General features: G+C 40.8%; 1 protein-coding gene across 1 annotated transcript in view; it reads right to left on the bottom strand.

Moving 5' to 3' along the window:
• The window catches only part of COL19A1 (collagen type XIX alpha 1 chain), a 946,027-nt gene that overhangs the window by 795,573 nt on the left and 134,337 nt on the right, over window positions 1–16,117 (bottom strand). Inside the window, exons 5-6 of the mRNA XM_030199003.1 lie at window positions 3,228–3,351; window positions 2,289–2,564 (exon numbers count right to left, since the gene is read on the bottom strand). Coding sequence (XP_030054863.1) covers window positions 2,289–2,564; window positions 3,228–3,351 — 400 coding nt within the window. The remainder of the gene's footprint in view (window positions 1–2,288; window positions 2,565–3,227; window positions 3,352–16,117) is intronic.

Raw genomic sequence — 16,117 nt, 5'->3', positions numbered from 1 at the left:
AGATAGTGTAGTTGACACAGATGTCGGGCAGTTCTTAAAGATTGTTTGGATTTGAGGGATCATTTTAAATGTTGAATCTAAATATCAGGAGAAAGAGACAGTGCTGTCGGCAACTTGACAAAAAGGGCCTGTCACCTGGGACAGCACTGAAATAGAGATCTTCACAGATATCACTGTCACAACCCTGTGCAGGTGAAGAGAACATAAGGACAGTATGCGGAGGTTATATGAAAAACATATTTCCCACAAGTGGTTATCCCTCAGCTTCTTCAATAAAAGATAATGGTACAAACTGGTCGTCTTTCTGTACAATTTGAAGAATGAAATCATCCAAAGTTACCATGTCAATCAGCAATGACGACAATTGGTGTTGATAAAGACCTTTAGAAAAAAATGACAAGAAGTAATCATGCTCTTGAAGTGGGTAGTAAGTTGCATTTACCTATTGTCTTCATTGCTGATTGACACATTAACTTTAGATGATTTCATACTTCAAATTGTACAGAAAGACTCCTGAGGCAGGCCTTTGGCTGAAACATTGTGCTGTGTTGAGTCTTCTATCAATAACATTGTTTTAACAAGTATTTTACATCTCTTTGTCCTTTTTGGAGAACCTGGCCCATTTCCCACTTTCTCTGCATCTGTGTACAGCTATTTACCAGCATGAAAATTTAAATTGTTATGAGTACAGAGAATCTCAAGTTAGTCTCCATGAATGTGAGGAGCCTAAATGCCCCTACAAAGAGACAAATGTAGTTTAGACGAATGGTCCGATTAAAAGCACACATTGGATTTATGCAGGAAACTTATCTCCTACTCCAACATTTTATTTAAATTAAAAATTTATAATTCGCTCTATCTTAAAAATTCTAGGTGAGGTACAGGAAAACATACACAGTACAAATAAAAATAAATAGACAAAACTTAAAACACTATCAAGTGATATCAAGGACACTTCAGTTTAGCTTCCACATGCTGCTATTGTCATCCATCAGAAAAAGAAAGAATTTTAAATTCCATCAAAAACTTGCTGAAATAAGAATGTTTTGAGGAAATTCTTATACACTTCTAGGCTTTTAATTGATCTCATATTAGCAGGTAAACTGTTCTATAATTTTTGGCCTGCAATGTAAAAAATAGAATTCTGATATTCATCTAGTTAATTAAAGAAAAGAAAGAACATCCAGTTGGTCTTCTGTAGCTAATCTAAGAAGCTTGGTCGGTTGATATGTACCTAAAGGACTCAAATTTTAAATACTCTGTTTTATAAATTAGATCAATCAATATAGAGACTAAAAATAAAGATCTATAAACCCTTAAAATATTTTTTAGGTGCTCAGAATTTGTGATATTAAGCCAACAAGTGGGTGAGCAATCACAATCCAATCATCACCCGCTGCTGCCCCCAGCAATTAAGTTCAAAGGTCAAAGATAGCTCTGTCAGTAATTAATGATTGAATCAAGAAATAACACACTGCTTGTATAATGTACTTAAAGATTCAGTCTACTTAGCTGATATTTGATGGTTCCAATATACATTTGTACAAGCAGTGCGTTATTTCTTGATTCAGTCATTAATTACTGACCAAGTCACCTTTGAACTTAGCAGTTGGGGGCAGCAGGTGCAATGATTGGATGGTGATTGCTCGTTCACTTGTTGGCTTAGTGTCACAAATTCTGAGCACCTAAGGAAACTTTTTAAGGGTTTATAGATCTTTATTTTAGTCTCTATATTGACTGAGCGGTTCATATGTACATAAGCTTGAGGCAACTGCAACCGGGGTGTTATTATTATATTATTATTATTATATTATAGAAATTTTCTCTGGGTAATTTGTGCCTCTAACAATATGTGGGGAAGGAATAATTATTGCTAAGGGTATACCTTGTAAAATAAAAATAAGAATAAAGGGGAAAGATCCAAAATAGTTATAGTTTCTATCAGTGCATTTTGTCTAGCAAAAAAGGTGCCGGTACTCAAATGCCAGGCCACCCTTGAGGGGTGGAGTGATCATTGAGGGACCCACCCTACAATAGCCAGGGCCCCTGCAACCAGTCATAGAATATATGACAAGGCAGAACTTGTATGCAGAACCTGAGCTCTTTCATTAAAATACGAGAACCATGGGTCAAGTTTAGCAGACAGTGGAAAAGGTGCCGGTACTCAGTACCCCCAAGTACCCCCTCAAAAAAAGCCCTGGTTTCTATGTATGAACAAACATTCCGTTGCAATACTTTGACCACACTTATATCTAAAATTATGGTTTTAACATAGAAATGCAGCTCACATCTACTGGTTTGCCATCAGCAACATTGGCGGCAATTAGAGTTTTTCCTTGCATGTCAATGGTGGCCTTTTTATCCGTCTGTCTTCTTTCAATTATATCACAGTCCATGTATAGAGAAATGGCTGTTGATTGTACACTGATGCCAAGTTTGTGCCACTGTCTATCAAACAATGAGTGAAGTTCACGATTTTTGAACATGTAGTGTAGCATATTTCCTTGATCATCTTTGGTAATGAAGTCCACGGCTTTTTTTGTGCCATCAATGATTATGGACATCTGCAAAAAATACAAAATAATTATGTAAATACAAGTTGTCAATTGACTCCCTATAAAAGCTAGAATCAAGTTTAAGCTTTTTTCATTTGTTCATAAAATTATATATGGCTTAACATTGGAATAGCTTTCCTTATTTATCTCTCTGTAACTCTCAGCTAAATCTCTACGTTCATCTCATGAAATTTGTTTAATAATTCCTTCTAACTGTCTGTGTCACAAAGCAACTACTAGACTAAGAACCATAGTAGGTAAAGGACCTGTCCTGAATTATGGAATAAACTCCCACAAAGTACCAGAGAAATTGATGATTATTTTACCTTTAGATGACATTTAAAAATTTATTTATTCAACCAGTAATTTTTTAACACTTAACTATAATGGTTTCTTGATTATTATATCCAAATTGTACTCTTGGGACTTTTTTTCCCATTTGTTTTCATCTCTTATTGTGATCTGTCTTGAGCTGATTTGAGGTTAAATGGTATATAAATGCTCAAATTAGATTAGATTAGACTAGATTAGAAAATTTAAAACTTGAGTCGCTGTCCAAATTAAGATAAACCCAAAAGCAACTTTAAGGTAGCCTCTCTTTTCTAGCTCAGATTTCAAATATCTCAATGCTGAATAGATATTTTCTATCCATAAACTAAAAATATGTCTTACCTCAGGTGTGCTATTTCGACTTAAGCTCTGCCATATATACCAGCGTTCCTTTTTGGTGCTTCGTCTTACACGGAATGTAGCTACTAAAGAATATTCTTCTGGAAGACCATATGGAAATATATGTCTACAAACAAAAAGCAAAACCTGGTGTAGCTATATTACGGAACAGATGTTTTAAAAAGGGGGTAGAGGGTGTGTGAGAGAGGATGCTAAACAAGACGGGATATAGCAAGTGAACACAGATGATTCAGCATTATCGTTAAACTCATGACAATACAAATTTCTTCCCCAAAAGGTTTTGTTCCTCAGTTACTAGGGGGTATTTTCGTAAAAGAGGTACTTTGCAAAAGAATGTTTTGGACTAAGTTTTTTGATAGTTCAGGACACTTAGATACTGACAATATTTAATTCAAGCACTGACCTATGAATTGAGTAGAGGTGTTTTGTGAGTGCATCTTATAGGGCCTCCAGACAGACATTTGCAGTTGCTTGACTCGAGACCCAGAGAAGAAAGAAAGAAAGAAAGAAAGAAAGAAAGAAAGAAAGAAAGAAAGAAAGAAAGAAAGAAAGAAAGAAAGAAAGAAAGAAAGAAAGAAAGAAGAAAAGGGAATTTATTCAAAAGGATATCGAAGGACCTTGAACTAAGGATGCTTTTCTTGGATTTTGATATTCTACTCTGCATTAGGGCTCCTTTTACAAAGACATGCTAGTGATTCTGGCACAGCAAATGCAATGAAACCCATAGGAATTGAATGGGCTTTGCCACAATTGCCACGCTGGAATCACTAGCATGGCTTTGTAAAAGGAACCCTTAATGTTGTATGTACCTACTATGGGGATCACCAGTATTTTATCTAAAGACTAGTAAAACAGGCCCGTTTCTGGATCAAATGAAACGGGCACTAGCAAGGTTTTCCTCCCCCACACCCCCTCCCTCCCTACCCACTGGTTCGTCGTTGTGAAGCCACTGACGCCATAGGTCCGCACCTCGTGAACGCAGCTTCATCAGCTTCTTGGTTGTGACGCCACTGATGCCATTGCCCCGCCCTCGATGCGTGACGCCATAGCTCCGCCCTCGACGTCATCACGTTTGACGCGAGGGCGGGGCCCAGCAACATGGTGCTTTCGGTGGCTTCACCACCACGAACCCTTCATTACGGAAGTGATGTCAGTGTCCTCAGAACGTTGAGGGTGAGTTTTATATACGGAAGTGACGTCCGTGTCCTCAGAACATTGAGGGTGAGTTTTATTATATTAGATGTGTAACATTGAGCCTGCAAATAGGTGGGAAAATGTGGGCTATAAATGTAATAAATAAATAAAGATATTCCTGCTGCCAATCTGTTTTTTGAAATGGGTTATTTGTATAACTCACTGTAGCTTAGGCCTTGAAAGTTTTCTTCCCCCAAGCCACCAAGTTCCTTTAATTTAAAATGCACTAGTTAATTTTACTGCTCCACCCCTCCCCCTTATTTTCTATGAGCCAGTGTTTCCTTTTTCATGTAGTGCCTTTGGGGCCACCCTCACCCCCAGAAATATAGCATTTCCCATTCATGTGTTCCATACGACACAGCAATCTGGTTTCCAGGATTTGTCAAGGTTTGACATACATTTACATATGCAATTGGGTTATATAAATTTTCTAGGTAAAACTACAAACATACAGTACATTGGATTTTCAAAAACATGTGCAGAAGTGCAAGCCCTGCTCGAACCCCACTATCAAGAATACTTCTTCAAATAGCAGATGAACTTACAATCTCACAGACTGCACTTGCATATTTTTATCTATGTAGGGCTTAATTTCTGAAAGGGCACCTATATGAAATGTCAATTGATCTACATGAGGTATATGAGTAATTCTACAGTGAATGAGAAATTTTAATTATTACTTATTTGATTTAAAAGATGACTTACACACTACAATTGATTTTTTGTTGATAATTTTTGAAACATTTTTTCTCCCATTAAAGCAATCTTCGAAGAAACGTCCATAAACTGTTATTAAAGTAGGCCTGGGGAAAGCCACTGCTTATCCCTGGGGGTAAGTACAGTGGAATCTTGCTACTTTTTGGGATCATGCAAGGTGCTTGTGACCTAGATTGGCCACTGTTGGAAACAGGAAACTGGGCTAGATGGACCTTTGGTCTGAGCCAGTACAGCAATTCTTATGTTTTTATGAAATGTCAAAAAAGCACCCATTTCAAGTCTGATTTTTAAAATGCAACATAGATGTCTTTGTATCTTTATAAAACAAGCATCCAGACCTATCATCAAGACTGTACAAAGGTCTCACACAAATGTACACCTGTGTGGAAGAATGCACAAAGCATACATGTATATGCTTTCTTTATAAAATACATTAGAACTCTGCCCCAACTTCTATATTCTTTGTCCCCAGGAATGCCTATACATGTTGCATGTATAAGTATGTGCAGGGCTTTTTTTGAGGGGATACTTGGGGGTACTGAGTACCGGCACCTTTTCTGTTGACTGCTAAAATTGACCCATGGACCCCAAGTTTTAATGAAAGAGCTGAGGCTCTACACACCAATCCTGCCTTGTCATACATTCTGTGACCGGTTACAGGGGGCTTGGCTATTGTGGGATGGGTCCCTCAGTGATTACCCCACCCCTGGCCTAGCATTTGAATACCGGCACCTTTTTTACTAGGAAATATGCATTGAGTATATGCCTTCTTGCTTTTTATGACACTCGATTTGTCTACTAGCAAGCTTATCACCAAAGGTCTTTCTAAAGACCCGTACAACAGATCATCATATCACGTGCTATCTACTGCACATATCAGCTGTTCTTCCTGGCGTCTGAGACTCAATAAACGACACGTTATTGAGCAAGACTCCTGATGCAGGCCTGACGGCCAAAACACAACAGTTGTGTCGAGTCTTTTCATCAATAAACAAGCTTTTTAAGATTCTTGTCTCCAAGATTTGAATTTCCATGGTCAAACATCCCACTCTCACTTATCCTTCTTGTTGGCACACATACTTCCACCAGCATATTCAGCCCTATCTACTATAATAAAACTCACCCTCAACGTTCTGAGGACACTGACGTCAGTGATGCCAAGCTCTAACTTCCTTCAAAAAGGTTCGAAGGTTCGTGGTGGTGAAGCCACCAAAATCGCTCCAGGCCCCGCCCTTGAGGGCGGAGCAATGGCAGAACAACGAATGGGTCGGCAGGGAGGGAGGCAGGGAGATGGTGGGGTGGGAAATCGCTCCGGGCCCTGCCCTCGAGGGCGGAGGAATGGCAGAACAATGAAGGGGTTGGCAGGGAGGGAGGCAGGGGGCGGGGGGGGGTGGGAAATCGCTCCGGGCCCCGCCCTTGCGTCAAACGTCATGACGTTGGGGGCGGAGCAATGGCAGAACAATGAAGGGGTTGGCCAGGGAGGGAGGAAGGGGGGGGGGTGTTGGCGACGAAAACCTTGCTAGCACCCGTTTCATTTGCTCTGAAACGGGCTTCTTTTACTAGTAATTTTATAAAAGCCATTTTCCTCTTTTAGAACATATTCAACACATGGGAAACAAAAAGCAAGAGGAAAAGGAAACAAAAACAATATGGGGCTTGTGCCAAAAGATGTATGAGAAGAGGCCTGAAGACCTTAATATGTGTACCCTAGAGGAAAGGAGGAATGGGGGGGAGGGGATATAAAACAGATGTTTAAATACTTAAAGGTAGTGATATGCAAAGTTATCTTTTTGAGAGATGGGGACGCAGTAGAACTAGAGTAGAGACTGCAGGGTGGTAGACTTAGGAGCAACATCAGAAAATAGTTTTTCACAGAAGGAGTGATGGATGCCTGGAATTCTCTCCCAGTGGATGTGGTGAAGACAAAAACAGTGACAGAGTTCAAGAATGTGTGGGATAAACACAGAGGATCTCTATATAGCAAAAAAATTAAATCAAATTAAAACAAAATTTAAATGACCTCATAGCTGAAGTGAACATTCACAGCAGCTTCAGAGGTACGCAAGTAAGACCAGTACCAGGCAGACGTCTATGGTCTGGGTTCCATAAATGCCAAAGTTGGATCAGAATCAAGGCTGCAGTGTGCTTTGATGGCAACTCCAGTAGTTGAGAACTAGAACCAGTGCTGGGCAGACTTCTACAGTCTGTGCCCCAAAATTGGTAGGGAGAGATGATGATGATTATTATTATTATTTAAGACATTTATATCCCACATTAGCCCAAGTAGAACTCAAGTTCAATGTGGCTTACATAACAATTAGAAAAGCATGAACATGTTCAAAACATAATAACAGAAAGTAAATTACATCATATAATGTTAGACCAGTAAAACTTGAGTTAGGAACAGATTGAATTAAATACTTAGGGGGGTCTTTAACTATGGTGCGCTAGAGTTTTTAGCTCACACTAGAGATCAGCTTGCGCTAAATGCTGAGATGCTGATAGGAATATAATGGGAATCTCAGTGTTTAACGCCAGATGATTTCTAGCGCAAGCTAAAAACATTAGCGCGCCTTAGTTAAAGACCTCCCTAGTGATTTAAGCTAGATAATTGAAATATGGATGAAAATGGTAAAGGGTTAGGATTAGATGGGATAGACAGGAGTAGCGGGAGGTGGGATGAGGAAAAAATTAATGCCATGAGTTTATCTGAGAAGAGTGCTTATTTCCTTAAAGACTACACTGAAGAAGTGAGTTTTCAATAGACTTCGGAATACCAAATAATCACTGGTGCATTTGATAGTTTTAGGTAAGAAGTTCCAAATTTTAGTGCCTTGATATGAAAAGTTATCAGCATGGATTGTTTTGTAGGTTACTTTCTTACAATTCGGGAAATGTAGGATAAGATATTCTCTAGATGATTTAGAGGCATTACGTGAGGGTAATTCAATGGCATTGTTCATGTATATTGGGGCCAAACCATACAAACTTTTGTGAATGAAGGTACATAGCTTGAATGATATTCTATCTTTTATTGGCAACCAATGCAAATCATACAGAAGGGGGTTGCTTTGGCAAAGCGTGGTAGTCTGAATATGAGACATGCAGCAGTATTTTGAGCGGTTTGTAGTTTTTTGAGAAGATCCCCTTTAAGTCCTACATAAATACAGTTGTAGTAATCAAATTTTGTTTGGACTACGGATCTGGGTGTCGTCGTCAATAATACACTGAAACCTTCTGCTCAGTATGCTGCTGCGGCTAGGAAAGCGAATAGAATGTTGGGTATTATTAGGAAAGGTATGGAAAACAGGTGTGAGGATGTTATAATGCCGTTGTATCACTCCATGGTGCGACCGCACCTTGAGTATTGTGTTCAGTTCTGGTCGCCGCATCTCAAGAAAGATATAGTAGAATTGGAAAAGGTGAGAGCGAAGGGCAACTAAAATGATAGCGGGGATGGGACGACTTCCCTATGAAGAAAGACTAAGGAGGCTAGGGCTTTTCAGCTTGGAGAAGTGACAGCTGAGGGGAGACATGATAGAGGTATATAAAATAATAAGTGGAGTGGAACAGGTGGATGTGAAGCGTCTGTTCACGCTTTCCAAAAATACTAGGACTAGGGGGCATGCGATGAAACTACAGTGTAGTAAATTTAAAACAAATCGGAGAAATGTTTTCTTCACCCAACGCATAATTAAACTCTGGAATTCGTTGCTGAACGTGGTGAAGGCGGTTAGCTTGGCAGAGTTTAAAAAGGGGTTAGACGGTTTCCTAAAGGACAAGTCCATAAACCACTACTAAATGGACTTGGGAAAAATCCAGAATTCCAGGAATAACATGTATAGAATGTTTGTACGTTTGGGAAGCTTGCCAGGTGTTGGCTTGGATTGGCCGCTGTCATGGACAGGATGCTGGGCTCGATGGACCCTTAGTCTTTTCCCAGTGTGGCATTACTTATGTACTTATGTAGGCATTGAACTAAGGTATGTAAGACTATTTTGAGAAGAATGGTCTTAGTCTCCTCAATTTCCGTAATGAACTGAAGACACTTGAGACCACTTTGGAAATCTGGTTATCTAGAGTGAGGAATTGGTCAATTGTGACTCCTAAGATTTTCATAGTTGAGTCAAGGGGATATGTGATGTTCTCAGTGGTAAATGATTTAAGAATTATAGCGTGATGAATATTAGTAACTTTTAAGAATTTAGTTTTATCAGTATTGATTTTTAATTTGAAATTGGATGCCACTGACACAGTCTAAGGGCAAAATGTGGCCATGCTGAGCATTTGATTTAATAACTCTGCATAGTGCTTCATTGTTTTTGGTCTGCTTTTCTAATTATTCATACTTCTGGTTGTGAATCATAGCCTCTTTGCTGTTGCTAGCCATGTATAAGGGATACTGCTGGGTTATCTGTGTACGTTGAATAAAGACACCCTGCTGTATGAAGATTTGTCTTTCAGCTTGTGGATTTATCCATGTATAAGAGAGCAGAATAAGGGCTAGCATTTATTTATTTATTTATACCCCACATTATCCCACAAACATGCAGGCTCAATGTGGCTTACATAAACTGGAGCGAGAGAACTCCGGGTGATATCAGATACAAATGTGAATAGTAGAGTAGAATGACAAGAAAGAAAGAATACTTTACATATAACAGTACATTAGAATAGGACTAAACAGGATCCACGTATGCCAGCTGGCAGAGGCTATAGTTCTACATTGTTTCCGGAGAAAATGCTTTGGTAAACAGATGCGTTTTTAGTGCCTTGCAAAAGGTAAGGTAGTCTCTCTGATTGGTTATGTCTCTAGGAAGTGCATTCCATAGTTGCGCACTGATGAAGGGAAAGCTTGACGCCTGAATAGATCCATGTTTACAGCCTTTCCAGTTGGGGTAGTGCAGGGTGAGATATAATCTTGAGGATGGGTCAGCATTTCTGGATGGCAAGTCAATCATATTCAGCATGTAACTTGGGACATCCCCGTTGATGATCTTGTGAACCATAGAGCAAGTTTTGAATTCAATGCGCTCCTTGATCGGAAGCCAGTGAAGTTTAGCAAGAAGAGGCTTCGCACTGTCAAACTGGGCCTTATTGAAGACAAGTCTCGCTGCTGTATTTTGGACAGTCTGCAGTTTTCTCAAAACAAAGCCCTTACACCCTGCTAATGTACCATTGCAGTAGTCCATATGACAAAGCATCAAAGATCGGACCATATTTCTAAAGAGTGATTTCGGGAAGAGGCGGCATACTCGCTTTAGCTTCCACAGCATGATGAACATCTTCTTGGCTTACGCCTTCACTTGACTTTTGAATGTTAACGGTCAAATATTACTCCCTAAATTTTCAAACTTTCAGAGATAGGAAGAGTTAAACTATAGACCACAATAGAAGTGGGATGGATGTATTTGTGCTGGGATGTCAAAACAAGGCAGTGCATTTTGTCTGCATTAAGTTCGAGCTTGAAAGCATTTGTCCAAGAGTCCATTACTTTCAGGACGTTTTCGACGGACTTAATAATCTTTGATACTGTAGTGTAGAATGGAATATTTACTACAACATCGTCGGCATAGATAAACAGATTTAGTCCCAAATGAGCTAATGAGTGTGCCAATGGTGTCATCATCAGGTTGAAAAGGATAGGCAACAGGGGAGAACCTTGAGGCATGCCACAATCTGCACTCCATGCCATTGATAAGTGCGAATTCACTTTGACTTGATATCATAGTGGTGTACAGTATATTTTTTGCTAATCCTGGGGGGCTCACCATACAATATAGGCAGGTTATGATGTGATATGTATCCAAGATCTTTTATATGAAGCTCACTGCAGTGACTCCTAGGCTTCCCCGCTGCTCTGCTGGCCTCCAGACAGCCCAATGGCATGTTTTTCTGTGTTTTTTCCTTGAACATTTTTTGATTGAAAATGGCCTTTAAGGAAAGATGCACTGAGCACAAAAACATCTAAAATAGGTTGATTTTCAAAACAAAAGATAGACATTTCTTCTGGTTCAAAAATGACCACGTTTGGCACTGGATATTTGGATGTCTTTTGCAAAATGCCCAAAATCAGATTTGGATACTCATATCAAAAATGCCATATATACCACTTTGCACTTATGGGCTAAGGGTAATGCATTGCTCAAGGTACCCTAGTTCTTCTTGGGTTATGGTCTCAGGAGAAAAGCACTGAAACAAGTCAACAAGCCCAGAGATGGGGCAGAAATGTTCCAGCCTTCTGTGAGCTGGTTCCTGCTGGGCCAGTCAGGAAACAGGAATTATGAGTACCATAAATGCAATACACAGCTAGGAATGGGCTGGCTATAGCAGTTTTTTTAAGAAGCAGAGTATTTCTTCCTGGAAGACAGCTGTCTCCCCTAACTCAAGAGTCATATGTTCATCACTGGCTTATGTCTTTCTTTTCTAACTCGCTTTTTCGCTCTTTCAATCTTTAGTGCTATCCAAATTTGATTAATGTAATGCTGTTTACTCAGGCCTGAAAGTCTCTCTTATCAAAAAAACTTCAAACAGTTCAGAATACTGCAAACCATCTCGTATGTAAAGCCCCTCGATTCACCAAGTCAGCTCCTCTTTTAATCAAACTGCATTGTTATCCAATAAATGCAAGAGTTGCATTTAAACTATGTGCACTTTTCATCAAATTTTATTTGGCCTTTTACCAGACTATAAGCAATACCTGTTAGAATTAACTTTCGTAATGCTCATCCGATGTCGAGAGACTATCTTCTCTTCCATGTTCCGTGTTGTAAAAATCTTCATTACAGATCTATTCATGATGCAAGCTTGACATACCAAGCTACTAGGAAATGGAATTCCCTATCAAAGTCACTCAGATATGTTACTGACTACTTGAAATTTTGTAAATTATTGAAAGCATTCTTATTTAGTGAATTCCTCGCCACTGTTGGTGATTGTTATTCTTTTAGGGACCCTTTTTCTAAGCCGTTAAGGCGCCTATGCACACCCAATGCATGCCAATTTGAAACTACCGCCCAGCTACTGTGTGGCTTGGGTGGTAATTTTATTTTTTACATGTTTCCACTAAACTTGCTGGAAAATATATTTTATTTTCTGTCGCGTGGTGCTAACCGGGCGGTAATTGGCATTGTATGCACGTTGATGATTACCACCTGGTTAATGCGTTAGAGCTTTACGCTAAGTGAATGGGTGACGGTAAGATCTCAGACCGAAAATGGACCAGCGCAAATTTTCATTTTGCCTCACGTCCATTTTCGGCAAAAAAGGCATTTTTTACAGGTGTGCTGAAAAATGGATCTGCGCGCATCCAAAACACGCACCTACATTAGAGCAGGCCATTTTTCATGGCACCTTAGTAAAAGGACCCCTTAGTTCATTTGTTATTTCAAAATAAGTCATCTTACTGCTTGGATGTCTTTACCTAGTATTATTTTATATTTTTGTTTATAGTTCTCTTACTGTAATTTGCTTTAAAAGTTTAATGTAAGCAACATTGAACTCAAACTTGTTTGAGATAATACAGGGTAGAAATGCCATAAATAAATAAATAAATAAATAAATATATATATATACTAGCCGTTAAGCCCGTTAAAACGGGCGCGTATTGGAATGTTTTTTTCCCAAGGCCCCCCTCCCGTTGCAGCTGCAAGGCCCCCTGCCATCCTCCTTCCCTGCCAGCTGCAAGGCCCCCTCTGTCCCTCCATCCCAGCTCCAAGGCTCCAGTCCTCCCCCCTTCCCAGCTGCAAGGCCCCCTGCCCGCCCTCCCTCCCAGTTCCAAGGCCCCTTGCCCCCCCCCCGTGCCTTCTTCCCAGCCAGCTGGAAGGCCCCCTTCAGTCCAGCCCTCCAAGCTCCAAGGCCCCCCCTCCTTCTGAGACCTCCCATGTCCCCTCCCCCCCCCCAAGGTAGCCGCTACCGCCCCCCCCCCACCCCTTCACCCAGCCCGGGCCCTCTCTTCGTTATTCAACTTACAGCTGCAGCTCCCATTGGCCTTCCTTCACTGCCTGTGCCTTGCCCTCATGTGACGTCACGTCGGCGAGGGCGGGGCACAGGCAGGGAAGGAAGGCCGACGGGAGCTGAAGCTGAGCTGCTTGCTGCTGTTTCGGCGCTGCTGTAAGTTGAATAACGAAGAGAGGGCCCGGGCCGGGTGAAGGGGGGGTGGTGGCGACTCCGGGGGGGGGAGGGGCGGTAGCGGCTACCTTGGGGGGGGGGCGGTAGCGACGTCAGCGGTTCCCTCCTTCCCCTTCCGCGCAGTTTCCCTCTCTGTCCCGCCCCCCTCTCCCCGTCATCACGTCTTGACGTGGGGGCGGGACAGAGAGGGAAGTCTCTACTGCGCATTTGCAAGTGAGTACGGTCACTTGCCTTTTATATGTTTGATATATTAGCTAATAACAATGGGGGAAAATGAAATATAATGATACTGGAAAGAAATATAACATATCACGGTGCCCCCTCCCATTCTTTTGGGTTAGAATCAGATTTAGCTGGGTTCTTCTATCATTTTTTTAAGGGGACTGAGTCAATCGGTTACTACCTTTACTTTGGCTGGTGCATTCTTCTAGCAGGGACTCCTGCATCTTGAATACTAGACTAAAATAAGACTAGGATTGCTCAAAGTAAGCCTTAAAGTCATTGTACAGTAAGTGTACCAGAAATACAAGACACAGCTAAACATGGGTCCACTATAATCAGTTCTCAAGAGGTAGATTATCTCTTCTGGAAAGGAGCTACATTCCAAGCCAAAGGACACTGGTTCAAGGCTTGTAGGTGCTAACACTGTAGAAACATGCTAACATTTAAAGATACTGGAAAGAAAGCTGTCATTTTTATGCCTTCCATTTTGTACTAGAGCACTGCAGAGGAATGGAGATTGTGGGATGGAAGAAGGTGCCACAAAGGACTCCCACAGGGATGGAAGAAGATATCACAGGATTCCTGTGGGAGTGTAGTCAAAATCAAGGAAGTATGATGAACAGGAGGTGGCATGACTTCACAAAGCTGAAACCAGTCCACCGAAGGAGGTTTTCATTCTCCCCAGTGCAGCCAGTGCCATCTTGGTACGCCCAAAACAATGGATACGGGTGAGGATGGAGGAGACTAATTGTGGGGATGAGTGGGGATGGAATGGATTTTAGTGGGTACATGGTGGGTATAGGTTACATTCCATTGGGGGTGGGTACAGTTTCTGTCCCCGTGCAACTCTCTGTTTTGAACTGGAAACATTTCCCATGTTGTTTCAAATGCACATCCCTACTATTTACTAACTCTGATACTCATTTTATTCTCAGCATGAAATCTCCAAGTCAGATCTGTCACATTTCCTCATGAGTAATTACAGGTGTGTTAATTACTTCTGTTGTCATGAAAATTTTCCTGTGGAACTTCTGGCATTTTTATTTTTTAATTTTGCCATGACATAACAAAATAGAGGGAGTTTAGAGTTCCTGTTCACTGCTTCCACTAAGTTTGACTGGCCACAGCTCATCAAATGCCTAACTGTGCTAGTTCAGCAGGCATATGCAAGTTGTTGCGATTAGTTGGTTGGTTTAAGGCATCCTATGATAATTTAGCTGCAATCATTTATTGATGGGTTTATTTTGATCTCATGGGCCAAGCATTATCATACTATACTCAGCAATGCATTAACATAGGATAGCACAGTGGTTCTGGTCATAGCTGAGTACATTTTTCAATTTGTATTAGGAAGCTTACAGATAATAATGTTTCAGGCTTCATATTTTTTTTCCAGGTGGCTCTTGAAAGAAAGTGTGTAGCAATGATTCAGGTATACACCATTCTAGTTGACATTTAATTCTTTATTTGAAACTCAATTTGGCAAGAAGAAGAGTATGACATATTTTATTTTGATTTAGTCTGTTAATTTATGTGCATAATACAGTACTTGATCAGTCTCGCTAGTGAAATTGTTAAAGCATGCTTGATTTGTTTGTGGTACTCTTGATAGGTCAATAAGATAAATAAAACTGTGTTTTCAGACAGATTGTTTTTTTCATTCATACACTATTATAAAAAAAGCAGAGACAATAAAATTCCTTGGGTAAGTTGTTCTATTCTAAATACCAGTAGCTGCATTCTTCTCCAAGTTGGACATAGAAGTGGCAGCCTTCAATAATTTTTTTGCATCATATGGACTAGCTGCCCTTAACCATTGGAGCTGTGACTGCCTATGACTCCCTGTCCCCCTCGCTCCCAATCCCTTTAATACTATTCCTAACATTCAACATTAAATTGAACAGCACACCAATTGGAAGTAAACAGTAGACCACAGCTTTATTAACAATTCTAAGTCAATTGTAACAAAGAATTCTGAACAGTAACACCCCGAGCTATGCTTAAATATTGTGACAACCCCCTCCCCGGCTACTTAACTTGTCAGCTAAGTAGCAAGTCCGTCAGCAGTTCCATCATTAACGATCTCCACTTCCCCAGCTCTGCCTTGGCAGCTAGGGTCTTGGAACAGGCATGGACCTTCATGCCCATTAATTGGGTCATATGACCCCACCATGGTAATCAAATCTTGATCCCTGCTTCTTGTTATGGCTTATCCAGCCACAATCCCCATAGTTTAGGTATCCACTGTGACAACCATAATAACCCCAAGCTGTGTTACACCTTACACAAGGAAACTAAGCCAAGGTCAAACAATACAGGAGAGTGGGTAGGAGATTAAGCCTCCTCCGAGGGGCAGGGAAAAGCCCTGAGCCTCAGAGGCTGCCTTAAATACTCCAGCTGGTAAACTCACCCCACCAAATTGTCTGATCAATGGAGACATCATGGGTCTGGTGGGAAAATGGTGCATTAGTTGTAGAGGCCAATCATGTTGACCAACTAGGAACACCAGTCTCCCCCCCTCCCTCCCCGCAACCATGTCTCTATCTGGAATTTCTCCCCAGCTGCTGGAGTCCTGAGTCAAGGTAAGTGGTTCAGCCCATGGTTAACTG

Source organism: Microcaecilia unicolor, chromosome 3 (genome assembly GCF_901765095.1).
Source record: "Microcaecilia unicolor chromosome 3, aMicUni1.1, whole genome shotgun sequence".
NCBI classification, from domain to species: domain Eukaryota; kingdom Metazoa; phylum Chordata; class Amphibia; order Gymnophiona; family Siphonopidae; genus Microcaecilia; species Microcaecilia unicolor.
Note: the sequence above shows the minus strand (reverse complement) of the source record. Positions and strands in the feature narration are given on the sequence as shown.